The 20,632-nt window shown below is 33.7% G+C and overlaps 1 protein-coding gene across 1 annotated transcript in view; it reads right to left on the minus strand.

The window, feature by feature from the left end:
• CSMD2 (CUB and Sushi multiple domains 2) overlaps nucleotides 1-20,632 on the minus strand; it is a 1,001,023-nt gene that overhangs the window by 59,004 nt on the left and 921,387 nt on the right. The window contains exons 50-52 of the mRNA XM_051987630.1: nucleotides 4,049-4,240; nucleotides 3,247-3,441; nucleotides 2,280-2,453 (exon numbers count right to left, since the gene is read on the minus strand). Coding sequence (XP_051843590.1) covers nucleotides 2,280-2,453; nucleotides 3,247-3,441; nucleotides 4,049-4,240 — 561 coding nt within the window. The remainder of the gene's footprint in view (nucleotides 1-2,279; nucleotides 2,454-3,246; nucleotides 3,442-4,048; nucleotides 4,241-20,632) is intronic.

Here is a 20,632-nt window from a genome sequence, read left to right on the forward strand (position 1 = left end):
TGGCCTAAAGATATATATATATATATATACATACACACACATACACATATTATAGTGCTTCAAGCTCTTTAAGAGACATAATTCTCTTAGACATGTGGTTATTGGTGCTCTTTAAATTAAATATAACTAATTTCAAATGAGACGTCCTGTCTATCTAAACAAAATCACCATGCCATGTTTATCATACTCCCTTCTGTACCACTTGGCTCATGTCATCACAGACGTAGTTGTTAGCAACTTCTATTCTCTCAGCTAATAACTATATCACAACTTTTTCAAAACATTACTCTAAAACAAACCTTATTCAAGAAATCTTATGCTATAAGGATCCCTCCTTTACCAGGATGTATATGTTTTGCTTTGAATTTTTCAAGGTTCTGTAATTTCCTTGGTGTGAGCATTCACTCCACCAACACAGATTGCAATCCTTTTGTAATTTAATAGATGATCTTCAAGAATTATAGCCAAATTCCAATAGACTTGTGATGAAAAGAGCCATCTGCATATATAAAGTGGACTGCAGATACTGAATGTGGACTACAACATAGTATTTTCACCATTTTTGTTTTTGTTTTCTTTTTCATTTTTTTTCCTTTTTGATCTGATTTTTCTTGTGCAGCATGATGAATATGGAAATATATATATAGAAAACCTACTTGCAGTCTAGGAGAGGAGTTGGGGGAAGGGAGGGAGAAAAATTTGGAGCCCAAGTTTTTGAATGTTGAAAACTATCTTTGCATATATTTTTAAAATAGAAAACTATTATTACAAAAAAGAATTATGGCCAAAATAATCTTCACCCTGTGGATGCCATGATGATGAACTCCTCTCTCTCTTTGTAGCTGTCTGAATAACTAGGAGAAGTGCTGGGCCTGGAATTAGGAAGATATGAATTCAAATTCAGCCTCAGACATTTGCTAGTTATGTAATCATGGGTAAATCACCTTGGTTTGCTTCAATTTCCTCATCTGTGAAATAGGGATAATAATCGTATCTACCTCCCAAGGTTGTTATGAAGATCACATGCAACAATATGTATAAAATACTTAATATAGTGCCTGGCATACAGAATGCACTATATAAATACTAGCTATTGTCATTACTACTTGTCTAGAGGAAATTAATTCCTCTGAGATTCTTCTAATCTTTCCAGTCTAATCTTTCTTTCCACTTCTAACCTTCTAACCTTTCTTTCCCTTAGACATTCAAGGTAGATTTTGAGGTTTTCAAGACTATATTACCCATGAATATACAGAAGGTGAAATATGACAATAAGAAACACATAATCTGGATGCAAGATAATCCTAATTTTGTAGCACAGACCCATATCCATCTGCAGTCCATCTAGGTCTGCTCTGTCAAAGGACTAACAAATATGAATATTAAGAAGATCCATATATATTATTCCTGATTGTGTGTATAACATATTCTTAATTCCTTTTAAAATCACTTTTCTTCTGTCCTTCCCACAACTTTCTAGAGTTTAGATTTTCAGTTGTCTTTAGTTAACATTTGCAACAATGGGAAGGCTAAAATCAGCCAAATCCCATTAATCACATCATATGTGTTGTCTCCCTGCTGTTATTCTTGATTTTATATCTGTCCTTTTCTCTCTATCCTTCCCAAGTTGAGGGAAATGTTCATCAAAACTCTTCAAAAGAATTCTGCAAAAAGGATATAAAATGGTATAATAGACATGTACAATGTCATCAATAATAAAAAAAGAATAATTTGATCGTAGAATCATTATACATTAAGAATTCCATTAGCCTGGAGTACAAACTGGCAAAGAGCTCCTATACACTAGAAGTGTTCACTTCAAATAAAAACATATCCCCGAAGGCTTAGAAAACCACAAATAACATTATCTATATTGTATTGTATTTTTACTTATTTTGTTAAACATTTCCCAATTATATTTTAGTCTAGTTCATATAGTACTGAATAGTGTTGTGGCTTGCTTATGAACTGCTGGGCACTAGTGTGACAGCTTTGTTTTACACCCTTGACAAATATTTACATAGCATCTTTAGATTTGCAAAGCATTTTAAATATATTATGTATATAAATATATCATGTATACATCTCTATTCTATGAATAGATTGAACTTCAAAGGAAAAAATGATTTGCCCATTGTTATAGACAGACCAGCAAGAAAGGTAGAATCTGGACTTGAACTCAACTGTAGCACTCAATCAATTCTGCTTTATGGTCCTCAGAAAGAAAATGAAGGGGAAAGGACAGTCTCTTTTGCCTTCAGATGAGGGAGATTACTTACCAAGACAACGGACTTCAGAGCTACTCCAGAGGCCATTGGCCATACACTCTCGTACCCGTGAACCCACCAATGTGTAGCCTGAATTGCAGGAGAAAATGGCTGTTGCACCATAGACAGAGAGTGTTCCAATACGATGTCCATTTGGGGGTGTTGGGAGGTCTCCACAGGAGATGACTAAAAAAAAAACAAGCCAAAAGATATAAAAATTTTGGATGACAAAAAATTGAATAATTTGAATTCTGTGAGAAATCTTGTTAGATGCTGTAGGCCAAAGGAATCTAGTCTTTAATCTAGTAAAGCAATATAAGTTTGTTTGTTTCTGTTTTGTTTTGTTTTTACCCCAGTGGTCATCACTTTGAAGCCTACTGATAACTTAAATTTTTTTTTAAAGGAAGGAAATTATATCATGGGATTTCATATTGCTCATCTTATAGTTATTTCTTGTGCTTTTCTGTCTATAATAATACAACTGAGGCAGCTGTATACTCACCCACTATTCTCCTCAAGGGTTCATATTAACCTCCTCTGCTTATTCTAATGAGATATAAAGTAGATGAGAAAATATACTAAAAATAACATTAACTAAAATCAGGAGAGATATTATTTAATAAAAAGAGATTTCATTAGGAGCCAGTAGTCCCTTTCACAATCCTGAGGTCAAGAAACATAGCAGCCGTGATCAACAGTGACCTCTCTAATTTCCACCAATGCAGATTCTTAGTTTTCAGGGAGAACTGTGTATATTTCCTATTTACCCTGAATATAACTTGTCTGTCCTTATTTGTTTACTTGTTGTCTCCCCAAGTAGATTTTGAGCTACTTAAGGGCAGGGACTATCTTTTGACCCTTTTTGTATTCCTAGTACTTAGCACAGTATCTGATCCATAACAGATGATCAATAAATGTTAATTGACCAAAATCTTTCCCCCTTACTTTTCTTTCCTCTCAACCCCCACCTCAGGCTTACTCTGGCACGTGGGCAGGGAATCGCCAAGGCTCCACTTGCCATCAGCCTGACAACGGATGACTCTCTGACCAGTGTAGTAGTAGCCAGGGTCACAGATCAACATCAACTCTGCATTGAACTGGTACTGGGTCTCATAGGTCAGTCGCCATCGTCCATGTTCCACGCTGATGCTGCTGACATCTGGGCAGCTCACAGCTATATAATCCCAAGTAAGAGAAAAAAATGCATATTTGTGTCCTGGGAGATCCTGATTAGGAGACTAGATTCCCTTCCCCTTTCTGCAATGAACTCACTGTACAAATCTGGAGAAGTGACTTCTCGTTTTAAACAGCTTTGGGATCACTCTAAAGGCAGGGGTCCTCAAATTAGGCCGCGGGCCAGATGCAGCAGATGAGAACGGTTATCCCCCTCACCCAGGGCTATGAAGTTTCTTTTTGTTTTTACTATAGTCCGACTCTCCAATAGCCTGAGGGACAGTGAACTGGCCCCCTATTTAAAAAGTTTGAGGACTCCTGCAAAAAGAATCATTCTTTCTTAGTTCCCACATCTTTTTATTAAGAACTAAAGGTTGATAACCTTCCTATACATATATTCATTCTAGCCCCTTGTTTAAGTTGTTACTTCACCTGGAAGTTTCATTCTATTTCTCCTTACCATCCTGTCTATGTTATTTCCATCATTAACTCATTGCCTCTATGAAGACTTTCCCACATTACCTCTATGTGCTTCCCCCTTACCCCATCGCTTTCTTACTGTATAGCTCCCTTGAGTTCTTAGACATTTAAGAGACTTACTCACTCACCCACACACTGCGGGGGGATGTTGTCATTGCTCCACATTCCAGTCTCCAAGCACTCAGCGGTTGCCTCTGTGTTAAGCGGCTGGTGCAGACGAAAACCTTCATTGCAGCTGTACACAGCCTTGGTCCCTACTGTATATTCCTTGCCAAACACAATTCCATTCTTGGGGGACTTAGGAATTCCACAGGAGAGGGCTGGACAGAAGAGGAAAGTAGAAACTGCTGGGTTCTGCCAGATTTAGTCCCTAAATATGTCTCTGCTTTCACCTCCCAGTTCATACAGAAAAATCAGGTCTGCATCCTATAAACAAGAGGTGTCAAACATGCAACCCAGAGGTCATCTGTGACCCACAACTCTTCTCATTGTGACCAGATCCATATCTGGTCTTGGAAAATTAACAAAATAAAGACAAATACAATAGTGCTCAGATAATGTTAACTTGTAGTTTTCTAAGTCAATATGATGACTGTAGGAATCCTTATTTATAAGTGAGTGGCCCCTATTTCTATTTGAATTTGAGATCACTGCTCTAGACTGATGGGAAGGCAGGGTTGCCCTGCTGCCATTGGATGGAAAAATAGATAGCCTTAACTGAAGCTCTCCTGGAATTAAGAGCTTTTGGAATTAAAAAAATAATATTAGGACAAATAAGGCAAAGACCTGCTCAGAAAGAATCCATTCAAAGAATGCTGTATATCTTAAATGCTTTAGAAATGTAATCTATTTTCAGCATTATTATTGTTGTTGTTCATAAGAAATAGAAATCTCAAGGTCCTTGATATTTCACTTTAAAAACCACCTTAAAAGCATCTGCTTCCAAAGAACTATGGTGAGGTTGATCATTTTCATTGGTAATATATTATACTAAAATTGACAATTAACTATGATTTACTGACCAATTTTTAGCTTACCAGATGATTCTTTTGCTTTCTCTCCATATATCCAATACTTTTTCACATTTATTAAGTGAGTAGTATGTATCAGCCATTGTGCCTTATGAATCATCATGTTCATCAACATAATGCTTTTAATTGTTATTATTTGTCCTTTTTTGGCAAAGGAAAATATCTGAAACAATCTTAAGAAGGATTTTTGGAGTGACTAATGATTTGGGAGAACAAATGTGGGAAACAACATGGGCATTATGTATCAGTTTTATCATTTATCACACCAATTTGGAACTGTTGCAATGATGCCTCACTTCTCCATCTGTAGCTTGAGATAATAGCTGCCAGACAATTGATGTAAAATATTGCCTAGTATTCAAATAATAGGGATCTTGATTCCGAGGCTAGTCTATACCTAGTAGTTTATTGCACTGGTTCAGAACACAAGAACAACCAACAAAAACAACAATGTAGTTTTGATATTCCCATTGCTATTTAAATCTGTGCTAAGAAGTATAAAATAAATATTTTTTAAAATTAAAAAAATCCATTCATTCACTTCAGCATTCAACACACATCAAATGCCCATGTTAGGCAGGAAGAGCATTGTACTAAATACTTGGGAAATTAAAGTTAAATATAACCAAATAAAATAAATAAAATTAAGTATAATAAAATCCCTGTCCTTAAACAACTAGTACAGGGGGAAACACACACACACACACACACACACACACACACACACACACACAGAAAGAAAGATATAACAAGTATATAAAATAGCACAATGTATTATGCCATGTCAGAAAAAGAAAAGATCTTGTCTATCCAAAGAAGTGGAGGAGATTAGGTTGCATAGAAAGAAGCAGTATTAAAGCTGATCTTGATATAGAGGCAAATTTTCAATAGAAAACAATGAAGAAAACAGTCTAGACACAAAGAACAATGTAAGCAAGATATGGAGGTGGAACGAAGGCTCTAGCTTTTTCCTTGGTCCTTCCTAACAACGTCAATCTCTTCCTTCTCTGAAACCCTGAATTTTCTGTATCAAACATATATTTATCCGTTAATAGCCTGTTCTTCAAAAAGTTGCCACTTATTGCTACTTTATATTTCCTTCTCTACTCATCATTATGTGCTAATTTCAAAATATTTTGTTTCCCAGAGCTAAGACCCAGCAAGCAGATTGTGCCCTGAGTTTGGTACAACAACAATCCTTTGTACTCCGCATGATCTTACCCTCTGGCAAAGTGTATTGCTTTGACCAGCACTCAGTGTTCACTGAGGGAGGTCCCTCTACTACCCTGGCATCTGAAAGCCAGAAGCAGGTGATCCATTACATGTTTTGACATGCTCATAACCCCTGTTTCTTGTGACTTTTCTTGTAAACCAAATCAGATACTGCCATACCAGCTCTAGTTCTATACTCCACAAGGCTCAACAACCCTTAAGGTTTATCACAATCAACCACAGGACTCAGAAATGCCCGCAGTGTTCATGCATTGTCCACTGCCATGAGCACCCCTACTCAATACCTAAGAATAATTGTGTCATGATCCAGTCTACTTGTGGTTTTTCATGTATATAAGCTCTGGCTTTGCCCCAACATATTAAGCCCCCTTTCTCAAGATGACTTTCATTTGCAAGCAATTTCCTCACTTTAATTAACCATCTGTTTGATCCTTGACTCTGTTATTTCTATCTGCTGCTTAGCTCTAGCCACTCACAGGTTAGAGTCAGGTTCCAGTTTGGTTGACACTACATAATTAAGGACCAAATCTCTATGTTCCACTTTATGAAGAAGTTTCAGAATAAAGTCAGGTCTCTAGATAAAGCCATTTGGGAGATCCTTTTTAAAAATCCCTCTTAATGGGCTTAGTCACTTTTTAAAAGTTAATTTTTAGGGGTGGCTAAGTGGCACAGTGGACAGAGTACCGCAAGTCAACAAAATATCAATTATTAGAATAGATATGAGAATCATATCGTTTTCAGGCCCTATCTTCATTTATAGATATGATTCCCTGAAATGCATCATTGTGAGATAGATGTTTCTTTAAACTAAACTCTGCCCTGCTTATTTGTATAGAAAAGAACAAGTGAGAGGAAAGTAGTAGAAGTTCTTGGTATAAGTTTTTGGAAGTGTCATGGACTAGTTGCATCTTCTATAAAGAATGCAAGGTCTTCCCAGACTTTCTTTATCAGGATCCATGATGAGACAATGAGGTAAGAACAGGCAAGGTTACTAACGACTGTGAAAAAGAGTAATTTAACAATGCTCATTTGTTGTTCATATTCCTTAAATCTAATAACAACAACTCTACCTGAAGTCTGAATAAATTGAAGTAAAAGAAGAATGAAGTGATCCCCTAGCTACTTTTTCATTTGATGATACCCTATTTGTAGCTAATCTTTGAACTTGTTATCCATTAGTTCATTACAAGGCATCTTCTTGAGGCCTACAAATATGCCCAGATCGTCCCCTATTTTAAACACACACACATACACACACACAACACAAACAAACTTTTCTTGGTTATATCATTCTCTCTACCTACGTTTCCATCTCTGATCCCTTTCAAAGCCAAACTCCTAGAAAAAAATTTTCTGTACTTGTTATCTCCTTTCATTTCTTATTCTTCTATTCCTTGTAATTTGCCTTTTAACTCAATGGCTAAATTAAAACTTCATTCTCCAATGTTACCAAAGATCTTTCTCTTTTTAAAAAAAATTCTCAATTTAATAACCCCCTAAAGAGAATATTTTCATCAACAAAGAAATCATATCATTTACTTTAAAATATACATAATAAATTCCACTTTTAAATATTCTACTATCTTGTCTGTGATTCCTTCATTTCTCTTCTGTTCATTAAAAATATGCTATAATTGTGGGAAAATTACCATTGCCCCTCACTTTCCCTTGCTCTTTAACATAAAGGAAAGAAAACCCTTTAATAAAGCAAACCTAAACACTATGTGCAAAAAAATTACATCTTTATTAGAAGATAACTAAAATGCTTCATATCAGTGTTCTGATGACAAGGCTAGTTTCTGCCTTGATCAGAATTCTTAAGTTTTAAAATTGTTTTTCTTTATAATGTTGTTGTCTTTGTATAAACTATCCTGGTTCTTCTCACTTCATTTTGTGCCAATTCAAACTACTCAGAATTCTCTTACATCATTATGAGTCATTTCTTATGACCAGCACAATAATATTCCATTCCATTTTATATTTATATACAACGGTTTGTTTAGCCAATTTTCCAGTTGCTAACAGACAATTTAAGGCACTCCTTAGATTCAAATTATTTTCTTTTTAGTACTCCATAGTCAGGAAGTATACTTTGCTTGTGACTATTTCTTCTCCAGAATTATCCTACATCGTAATCCTTATTCCCATGTTCAATTTTTCCTTGTTGAATTTGATGCATTTAAATACTCAATTGGTTTTGCACCCATACATATATGTATATGTGTGTAATCAAATTTCTTTTGACATAGAAGTTGATTTCAATGAATATTCATTTTCCCCACTCCTTCCTTCATGTCCATTTATTCTTTACATATACCCAATTATGAAAATAGCAAGTTTCACATCCTTCTTCCTCTTTTCCTCACTAGTGTATTTCTTTTCTCCTCTCTCTTTTTTCTCCTTCCTACAACTTCAGACTAGAATCATTACATCCCCAGAATCTGTTTTTTTCTTATTTAATTCCTTTAATAACCTTTGAAGATATTAAGATTCTGAAGAGACACTTCTTTCTTCCTACCCATTAGAATGTTAGAATCATATTAATATAATTCTTTTCAATTACACAAAGAGGTTTGATTTTTTGTTTTTTTATGGGTTATTGTGTTTGTATTTCAAAACTCTATATTTAATTTTGGTCTTTTCATCAGAAATGCAAGTCCTTTATTCTATTAAGTATCCATCTTTTTTTCCTGTAAGATTATACTCATTTTTGGGAGGAAAGTTACTCTTGGTTAAAAGCCTATTTTTTTGCCTTTTGGGATAATGTATTACAATATTGTTTCCCATTTTTAGATATTACCACAATTGATATATAGCCCTCCCTGCAGCCTTTTGGAACTTGAACTGATTCTTTCTGGATGCCTATAGCATTTTTCCTCTGATGTGTAGCTTTCAAGTTTGTCTATAATATTCCCAGGGCTTTTCCTCTTGTCTTTAGTAGAAGCTTTCAGATATCGTATGACCCTGACAATAAATAGTTACTTAGTACTATAACTGTTTGGCTATGACAGTCTTGAATCTTTCCCTTTTGGTGTTTTTTTCAGGCAATAATTTGTGAATTCTATCTATACTTTGTTCTCTGGTCTAACAATTTTCTAGTCTGATTAATTTGTTTAGATTTATTTCTGACAAAGTCCAGGCATTTTAAAAATAAACTCATGATTTTCAGGAAATCCTTAAATTATCTCTGACATCTTTCTGAGGTCAATTGTTTATAACATTTAACAGATTAAATTTCCTCTATTTGTTTCAATCTTTTTGATTTTGTTCTAATATTTTTGCTGTCTCACGAAGTCATTGATTTCTGTTTGATCTATTCTAATTTTTATGGATTCTATTCCTTAGACGAGATTTACTACCCCCAAGCTTTGTATTCCTGTTCATTTTTTTTTCCTCCTGGGCTTTTGGCTCATATTTTATCTCTTGATTTGTTTTATCTAGGTATTCATGTAGTTCTTGTAAAAATTATTTTCCCCCTTTGAATCTCTTCTTATAGTTGTTATAGAATTAGATTTGCAGTAATTTTTGATAGTGGATGGTATGGAGATTTTTTAAAACTTCTTCAGTTCTCCAGATTTAGTTTTTAATAGGGGCTTTTTGTCAGGGCTAGGTTCCATCCCGACACACTTTTGGATGGGTTGATTTGTTCTTACTCTTTATCCTCTGAGTTCTCATGATGACTTCCTCTTCTTGACATTTGGCTTACTTGGATCTTTGGGGTATCAAGCATGAATCTTCAAGGAATCTCAAGACATTGTTTTAGAGATTCCAGAACTCTTTGTCTTGCATTATCTTGGTATGAATATAAGGACATTATCTCTTGCTACCTCAGAACACAGAGCTTTGCAGTATGTATTTGTCATTTTTTTCCTGGTTCCACTGAAGGGGAAGGGCTGAGAGACACAGATGACATCCTTGATTATTACCTATGGACTTTTGGATGCTTTTTTGCAGTTCTAGGGCAGACTATACTTTCCTACTGAATTTTTAAAAAAAAATTATTTGGTTTGGTGTAAACCTCAGGGCTTTGCTGGACTTGATATGGAGAAGTGTATTATCTGCCTTTAGTTTAGACAACAGTGTTTATCTATGAACTCAATTTTTAAATTTAATGATTTTTTTCTTCTTTCTTATCCTTTTCATTTCTGTAGCATTCAACAATGTTAACTTCCTTTTTTTCTACCTTCTACATGTGATTTTTCTGTCTCAGATTTCTCTTCTGGGTCATCATTTATGTTCCATACCCTATATATGATTTTTAAAGCCCTTCACAATCTAGTTTCAATTTATCTTTCTGGCCTGACTTTACCTTATTCTCTGCTTCATTCACTTAACATTCCAGACAAATTGGTATATTGACTATTTTTTGTTTATGAGATTCTATCTTCCACTTCAATCTCTTCCCTCTGTCTGGAGTGTTTTCACTCATCACATCCACCCTTCTTGGAATCTCTTTATATCTTTTCCAGGCCAAGTTCAACTACAAACTCCTATCCTATCCTTTTAGTTGGTAATGTTTTTCACTAACTCTATCATGAAATTCACTTACATTTCCTTTTCATAAATTTTGTAAACAATTATGTCTGATTATTTCCTCTAACAAAATAGAAGTTCCTTGAAGGTGGGCAAGATATTATATTTGTTTGAATCTTAAGTGACCAGTATAGTGATTGATATATAGGGAGTGCTTAATGCATGCTTATTTTCTTGAAATGGAACTAAGAGAGTGAATGTATAGGATAAAAAGCCTGAAGGAATCTATACCTATGGTATACCTTTCAGCAAAGGCAAATGATTCATAAAAAGTTTTAACTTATTACCATGGCTTAATTGGCATTATACTTTGACCATTGATTTGGTAAATAGTTTTAAGTGCCTATAAGTACAAAACACAGTAGTCGTATTATTAACACAGAAGCAAAAATAAAATCATTTTAGCCCCGAAGAAATTAAATTCTACTGAGACAAACTAAATGTGAGGATAAGTAGAGACCAAATAATTCCTGTGACAAGGGATATTAGCAACTGGGGAAGATCAAGATAGACATTCTGTAGACGGCAACATTTGGATTGAGCCAGGAAAGAAACTAGAGATTCTATGATGCAGAACATTACAGATATGGGAGCTCTATGTAAAGAGTGGACCTTTTGGAGGACAACTGTTAATTCCCCCTTCTTCTTCCTGCTGTGACTTGAAGTCCATTGAATTTAGGGTTCTTGAATGTATCATCATTGTCAATGACTTTGTTCCCTGGTGTTTCACTTTAGGCCTTCAGGTTTCCTCATGATAAATATATATTGTTTTATATAATTCTGATCTGTGAGGGGTTTTCTTGTGTTAAATTAAGATCCATACTTACTTTTAAGGATTGGTACTGCCCCAAATTGATTTTTCTATCAATAATTTTTTTCCCTGTGGAATGAAATACTACATCATCAATTGCTTATTAGAAGACACCATACAAATAAGGTATCAACATTTCTTGTATGATTCACAGCACATTGGACTTAATGCATGCAAAGCAGAACTCATCTCCTCACCAATACCAATCTGGCCTTCCTCCAAATCTTCCTATTTTTATTAGTAGAAAATTCCAATAACTCATAGTTATAACTCAAAGCATTACTGACTTCTTTTCCTCATCACTAATAATCAGGTACTAAATCCTATGTATTATACTACTATTACTATATATATATTCCCTTTTCTAACTTATACCACCACTAATCTAGAATTCAGTTCATCTTGATCTTATCTGGACTATTGCACAAGATTTCTACTTTAGCTTCCTGTAGTGACCTTTTCTCTAATCTATCCTACAAAAAGCTTCCAAAATTTTTCTCCCTGAAGCATAGAAGTTACCATAATTTTTCCCTGTTCAAAAATCTTCAATGCCTTCCTAGTTGTTGTCTTGAGAATAACATGTAAACTTTCCTAGCTGGAACATAAAGTTTTTGATGATCTTGTTCTACTCAAATTTCTGTAGTATTTTTTGTCTTTTCTATTCTTTTAAAAGTATCTTTTTATTGATATTTTATTTTTTCCTACATCACTAAACTGGAATGGCTTTTTTAGTATTTGAAACCTTCCTAATGACTTGCAGAATGTGTCATTTTTAATTGAAATCTTTCCTCAGATCATGTTAAGTTCAAAGGTTACAAATAACATTTTAGTGGCTTTGATACAAAAAAAAATTCCCCATGTAGGAATATAAATAGTTTAACCTTATCAAATCCTTTATAATTTCTTTTTCCTGTCTAATATCTTATACTCCTCTGTACACCTATATTTGAAAGTCAATTTTTTTTATTCAATTCTGTTCTTTTCATCAGGAATTTTTAAATATCTTCCATTTCATTGAATATAAATCTTTTCCCTGAATGATTATGCTCAGTTTTGCTGGATAATGATTCTTGGTTATAATTCTAGCTTTTTTGACCTCCAGAATAGCTTATTCCAAGCCTTCTGATTTTTAAAAATTGAAGCTACTAAATCTTGTGTATCCTGACTGTGGCTCCATAATATTTTAATTGTTTCTTTTTGGCTGCTTTTAACTCCTTTATGTGAGAGGTCTACATATTGACTTAAGTATTCCTAAAGTTTTCATTTTGGGGTCTTTTTCAAGAGATGATTATGGATTTTTTCAATTGCTATTTTTGCCCTTTTGTTTTAGACTATAATGTCAGTTTTCCTTGAAAATTTCTTGAAAGAGGATGTTTAGGCTCTTTTATTTGATCACGACTTTCAGGTAGTTCAGTAATTCTTAAATTATCTCTCCTAGATCTATTTTCCAGATCAGTTGTTTTTCCAAAGAGATATTTCATTTTCTTTTTTTTTCTTTTTTTTACTTTGCTTGATTATTTCTTGATGTTTCATAAAGTTGTTAGCTTCCATTTGTCCAATTTTAAGCTTTAAGGAATAATTTTCTTCAATGAGTTTTTGTGTATTTGTACAATTCTGCTCTTCACAGTATTCTTGTATTCATTGGATTTTTATGTCTCTTTTACCATTTGGCCTATTCTGTTTTATAAGATATTTTCTTCCATATCTTTTCATATCTTCTTTACCAAGTTTTTTTTAACTCCCCTTTTCATGATTTTCTTGCATCACTTTCATTTCTCTTCCATTTTCCCCTCTACCTTTCTTACTTGATTTTTAAAATTCTTTTTGAATTTATTCATGGCCTGAGATGAATTCACATTTTTCCTTGCAGCTTTTAAAAGTATACAAGAATGCTGACTTTGTTGTCTTCTTCTGAGTGTGTTTTGTCTTATCACCATAGTAACTGTCCATCATCAGATTTTTTTTTCCTGTTTACTTATTTCTAGACTATGTCTTAACTTTTAATTCTATGTTAAATTGGGACTGTGCTTCCCAACTTGAGAGGGCACTGTCCCAAGTTTCAGATTTTTTGCAAAACTATTTTCAAAGATAATTCTGGAGATCAGTAGGTTTTTGGCTCTTCCAAAGTGGTAAGTTCTAGGGAGAGATATATTTGCTACTGTCCTATACTGTGCATTAGTTTGTGATTGACCACAAGCACACTTTTCAACTCTGGAAATGTGATAAAGGTCCCTGTTCATCTGTGGGCACAAGCTCTGTTGTGCCAATATTTCATCTCACAATGTAAGACCCAAGTAGAAGCAATGAAACAGAATCCTATCCCTGGTGCCTGCTGAAGGATCTCTGTAAATCTCTGATGTATTGTCAAGTCCCTTTACCTTTTTGGGCTGAAAGTCAAGAAATTGCTACTGCTAGCATGAATTCAGTTACCCCAAGGCCTGTTTCTTATTTATTAGGTTCTTGTTTATGCTGATGTGACTGTACTAAGTTCCTCTATAACCCTCTAGAAAAGACTTTTCCTGTTGACCTTCCGAGTTGTCTTGGGCTAGAAAATTGTACACTCATCTTTTTCCTGGGTTCTACCAAGACAGAATTTATTTAGGGTCATTATTTAAAGATATGAAGGGATTTGGGGAAGAAATCAGGTGACTCACTGCTTTTACTCCTACATCTCTGTTTACAAGTTTAGTATGTTTTGCTAGCATAACGAACACATTTTCTTTTAATAGCATTGTTTTTTGCCAGCTTCTAGGTTATCCTTTAATTGTGTGTCTTACGTGCCCAATTTAGTATTCTCTCTTTATTTCTTCAGTGAGGTTTTCCATTGAAGATTTTAGTTTTTTCTATTATGTTCATAAATTTTGCTTTGCAGGACATAATTCTGCTTTTATAATTTTTCTTTTTCTTTTATTATTATTTGCTTTATGAATCATGTTGGGAGAAAAAAATCAGAGTGAAAGGGAAAATTCATTAGAGATGTAAAAACATAGAAAAAAAGATATGAACATAGCATGTTATGATTTACATATAGTCCTCTTTCTTTTTTTTTCTGAAGGAAGATGGCATTTTCTGTCCAAAGTCTATTGGTATTGCTTTGGATCACTGAAGCACTGAGAAGAACCATGCCTTTCATACTGATCATCACACACTCTTGCTGTTACTGTGTACAATGTATTCTTGATTCTGTTTGTTTTGCTCAGCATCAATTCATGTATATCTTTCCAGATCTTTATAAAATCAGTTTGTTCATCATTTTTATAGAACAATAATATCCCATTAGTTTCATATACCACAATCTATTCAGCAATTCTCCCATCAATGTGTATCTATTAATTGTCTAGTTCTTTGCTACCACAAAAAGGGTTGTTATAAACATTTTTGCACATGTGAGTCCTTTCCCCTTCTTTATGATTTCCTTGGGATACAGACCCAGTAAGGGCACTGCTACGTGAAAGGTATGCACAGTTTTATAGCCCTTTGGGCATAGTTCCATACTGCTTTCCACAATGGTTGGATTATTTCACAAGCAGACCAACAATGCATTAGTGTTCCAATTTTCCCACATCCTTTCCAACATTTACCAATATCTTTTGCTGTCATCTTAGCCAGTCTAAGAGATATGAGGTGATATCTCAGAATTGTTTTAATTTGCATTTCTCTAACCAACAGTGATTTAGAGCATGTTTTCATATTATCATATTTCATATTTCATCATTTGAAAATTGTCTGTTCATATCCTTAGACCATTTATGAACTGGGGAATGACTTGTATTCTTATAAATTGACACAGTTCTTTATATATTTAAGAAATGAGAGCTTTATCAGAAATACTAGCTATAAAGATTTTCCCCCAGATTTGTACTTCCCTTTTAATCTTATTTTTGTTGGTTTTGTTTGGGCAAAACTTTTTTAATTTAGTGTAATCAAAATTGTTCATTTTACCTTTTATAATGTTCTCTAGTTCTCCTTTGTTCATAAATTCCTTCATTCTCCAAAGATCTAATAAGTAAATTATACTTGTTTCCTAATTTTTTTTATCATATCAACCTTTATGCCTAAATCATGTATTCATTTTGATCATATTTGGTATGAGGTGTGAGATGTAGGTCTATAGCAAGTTTCTGATGAATTTTTTCACAGTTTTCCCAGCAATTATTATCAAATAGTGAGTTCTTATTGCAAAAATTGGAATTTGGGTATTTATCAAGTATTGGATTGCTATAGGCTTTGATTATTGTATCATCTGTATTTAATCTATTCCACTGATTCACCACTATATTTCTTAGCCAGTACCAAATGATTTTGATGACTGAGCTTCATAATATAGTTTTAGGTTTGGTACTGCTAAGCCACCATATTTGTGTTTTTTTTTAAATTAATTCCCTTGATAATTCTTGAGCTTTTGTTCTTCCAGATGGATTTTGTTATTATTTATTCTAGTTCTATAAAATAATGGTTTGGCAGTTTGATTGGTATGACACTTAACAGATGGGCCAATTTAGGCAGAAATGTAATTTTTATAATATTAGTTAAGCCTAGCCATGAACAATTGGTATTTTTCTAATTGTTTTGATCCAACTTTATTTGTGTGAGAAATGTTTTGTAATTATATCCACATGGTTCTTGAGTTTGTGTTGTTGATAGGTAAACTCCCAAGTATTTTATTTTGTCTATAATCATTTTAAATGGAATCTCTCCACCTCTTGCTGATGGGTTTTGTCAGTAATATATAGAAATGCTTATGATTTATGTGGGATTATTTTATATCCTGCAATTTTGCTAAGGCTGTGAAATATTTCCAGTAGATTTTTGGACAATCTTCTAGGATTCACTCACTATGTCATCATATCATATGAAAAGAGGGATAGTTTTATTTCCTCATTGTCTATTCTAATTCCTTTCATTTCTTTTTTTCTATTTTTATTGGTAATGCCAGCATTTTTAGTACAATGTTGAATAATAGCGGTGAGAATGGCATCCTTCTTTCATCTCTGATCTTATTAGGAATGTGTCCATCTTCTCTCCATTACAAATAGTACTTGCTATAGGTTTTAGATACTGCTTTTTATTTTAAAGAAAGCTTTCTTTATCCCTATGCTCTCTTGTGTTTTTAATAGGAATGGGTGTTGTACCTGTCAGATTGGCTAAGATGACAGGAAAAAATAATGATGAATGTTGGAGGGGATGCGGGAAAACGGGGACATTGATGCATTGTTGGTGGAATTGTGAACAAATCCAACCATTCTGGAGAGCAATCTGGAATTATGCCCAAAAAGTTATCAAACTGTGCATACCCTTAGATCCAGCAGTGTTTCTATTGGGCTTATATCCCAAAGAAATACTAAAGAAGGGAAAGGGACCTGTATGTGCCAAAATGTTTGTAGCAGCCCTGTTTGTAGTGGCTAGAAACTGGAAAATGAATGGATGCCCATCAATTGGAGAATGGCTTGGTAAATTGTGGTATATGAATGTTATGGAATATTATTGCTCTGTAAGGAATGACCAGCAGGATGAATACAGAAAGGCTTGGAGAGACCTACATGGACTGATGCTAAGTGAGATGAGCAGAACTAGGAGATCATTATACACTTCGACAACGATATTGTATGAGGATGTATTCTGATGGAAGTGGATTTCTATGACAAAGAGACCTAACTGAGTTTCAATGGATAAATGATGGACAGAGACAGCTACACCCAGAGAAGGAACACTGGGAAACGAATGTGAACTATTTGCAGTTTTGATTTTCTTCCTGAGTTATTTTTACCTTCTGAATCCAATTCTCCCTGTGCAACAGGAGAACTGTTCGGTTCTGCAAATATGTATTGTATCTAGGATATACTGCAACATATTTAACATATATAGGACTGTTTGCCATCTTGGGGGGGTGGAGGGAGGGAGGGGAAAAAACGAAACATAAGCGAGTGCAAGGGATAATGTTGTAAAAAATTACCCTGGCATGGATTCTGTCAATACAAAGTTATTATTAAATAAAATAAAATTTAAATTAAAAAAAAAAAAGGAATGGGTGTTGTATTTTGTCAAAAGCTTTTTCTGCTTCTATTGAGATCACCATAAGATTTCTGTTAGTTTTTTTATTAATAAGGCCAAATCTGATAATAATTTTCCTGATATTAAACCAGTCCTACATTCCTGGGATAAATTCCAGTAGGTCATAGTTTATTATTCTGCTGATAAGTTGCTGTAAACTTTTTGCTATTATTTAAAATTTTTGCATCAATATTCATTAGGGAGATTGGTCTATAATTTTCTTTCTCTGTTTTGGCTCTTCCTGGTTTAGGTATCAGTATTATATTTTTGTCATAGAAGGAATTTGGCAGTACTCCTTCTTTACCTATTTTTCTAAATAATTTATATAATATTGGAATTAATTGTTCTTTAAATGTTTGGTTGACTTCACTTGTGAATCCATCTGGTTCTGGAGATTTTTTCTTAAGGAGTTCATTAATGATTTGTTCAGTTTATTTTTGTAAAATGTGACTAAATAATTTAGTTCCTTTTCTGCTAACCTAGCAATTCATATTTTTTTGTAAATATTCATCTATTAGATTGTCAGACTTGCTGCCATATAGTTGTGCCAAATAATTCTTAATTATTGCTTTAATTTCTTTTTCATTCATGGTAAGTTCATCCTTTTAATTTTTAAATTAGCTTGCTTTCTTTCCTTTTTCTGATCAAATTAACGAAAGATTTATCTATTTTGTTGGCTTTTTCATAAACCAACTTTTAGTTTTATTTATTAATTCAATAGTTTTCTTAGTTTCCATTTTATTAATCTCTCCTTTAATTTCAAAAACTCAAATTTTGTATTTAGTTGGGAGTTTTCAATTTGTTTTTTTCTAGTTTTTTTTTTTTTTTAGTTGCATGCCTAATTCACTGATCTCTTCTTTCTCTATTTTAATCATGAAGCTATTTAGACATACAAAATTTCCCCTAAGAAGCACTTCGGCCGTGTCCCATAGGTTTTAGTATGTTGTCTCATTGTTGTCATTCTCTTGAATGAAATTATGGATTGTTTTTTTGATTCGTTGTTTGACCCAATAATGATTGGGTTGATCCATTCATTATTTAGAATTAGATTATTTAATTTCTTATTGTTTTTTTTTTAGTCTGTCTTTCATTGGTTCTTTATTGAATATAGTTTTTATTGTATTGTGGCCTAAAAAGGAAGCATGTACTATTTTTGCCTCTAGGCATTTGATTATGAAGTTTTTATGTCCTCATATATGGTCAATTTTTGTGTAGGTGCCATGTACTATTGAGAAAAAGATATATTCCTTTCTGTCCCTATTCAATTTTCTCCAGAGGGCTATCTTGTCTAGGTTTTCTAAGATCCTATCAAACACCCTAGTTTCTTTCTTGTTATTTTATGATTAGATTTGTCTGATTTTGAGAGAGGAAGGTTGTGGTCCTCTACTAGAATAGTTTTTCTATCTTTTTCTTCCTGTAACTGGCTTAAAACCTTCTGTAGGCATTTGCCTTTTCTACCACTTAGTGCATATACATTTAATATTATTACTACTTTATTATTTATGATACTCTTTATCAAGATGTACTTTCCTTCCTTATGTCTTTTAATAAGATTTATTTTTACTTTTGCTTTATCTGAGTTCAGAATTGCTATCTCTGCATTTTTTACTTCAACTGAAGCATAATAAATTCTGTTCTAGCCTCTTACCTTTTCTCCGTATGTAGCTCTCTGTATCAAATATGTTTCTTGTAAACAACATATTGTAGGAATCTGCTTTTTTTAATCCACTCTGCTATTCACTTCCATTTTATAAGAGAGTTCGTCCCATTCACATTCACAGTTATAATTACCAGCTCTGTATTTCCCTCCATCCTATTTTCTCCCTTGTTTACACTTTAGTTTTCTTTCCACCCTATTCTTAGGTATATGTTTTTATGCACCTCACTCACTACCTTATCTCCTATCATCCCTCCCCTTTCTTTTAGTAATTTTTTAAACTCACTCCATCCATGTTCTTATCTTCTATCAACCCTCTTCCCCTTCTTCTACCTTTTCTCTTAGTGTTTCTGTTCTTTCTTATATCCTGTCCCTCACTTTTCTTTCCTTTTTTTCCTCATTTCTTTCTAGCATTAGATAAATTTCTAGTCCCAACTGAATGATTAAGTTATTCTCTCTTAAAGCCAAAACTTATGAGATCAAGCTTCAGATAGTGTTCCTCCTCCTTCTTTCTTTCCCTGGATTGTAATAGGTGTTTTGCATCTGTTTGTGTGAACTAATTTTGTTCTTATACCTTCTCTTTTCTTTTCTTTCAGTACAGACATTTTCCCACCCCTTAATATGTTTTTCTTTGATATCCTCACATCAGAGTCTATTCACAACCACACCTTCTGTCCATGTGAGGCCTCCCTCTGTCTTCTCCAGTGACAGATACAGTTCTCAAGACTTATAGACATTGTTTTCCTATTTAGGGATGTAACTAGTTCAACCATTAAATAAGACACATTTTCCCTCTGTGTATCTTTCTGTGGTTCTCCTGAGTCCTGTGTTAAATCCTGTAGATTAAGTTTTCGGTTTAGTTCTGTTTTTTTCAATGGAAATAATTGCAAGTCTCTTCACTGAAACTCCATTGCTACCCCTGAACAATGATGCTGAGTCTCTCTGGGTAGTTAATTTTTGGTTGTTACCCCAATTCCTTTGTCTTTGGAATATGACAATCCAAGCCCTCCAATAGTTTATTGTAATAGCTGCCAGATCCTGGGTAATTCTGACTGTTATTCCTTGAGATTTGATTTTTTTGATTTGGCAGTTTGTAGTACTTTTTCCTTGAGATTGTAGTTTTGAAGTTTTGCAATAATGTTCATTGGTGGTTTTCTTGTGGAATCTCTTTCCAGACATGATTAACAGATTCTTTCAATGAGTATTATTTCCTCTTCTGTTTCTACTATTTTGGGGCAGTTTTACTTAATGACCTCTTGTAGAATGCTATACAGGTTCTTTTTGTGTCATGGCCTTCAGACAGGCCAATATTTTTTAAATTGTCTCTTTGGAATCTATTTTCCAGCTTAGCTGTTTTTTCAATGAGATATTTTTACAGTTTCTACCATTTTTTCAT

This window comes from Antechinus flavipes, chromosome 3 (genome assembly GCF_016432865.1).
Source record: "Antechinus flavipes isolate AdamAnt ecotype Samford, QLD, Australia chromosome 3, AdamAnt_v2, whole genome shotgun sequence".
Classification (NCBI taxonomy): domain Eukaryota; kingdom Metazoa; phylum Chordata; class Mammalia; order Dasyuromorphia; family Dasyuridae; genus Antechinus; species Antechinus flavipes.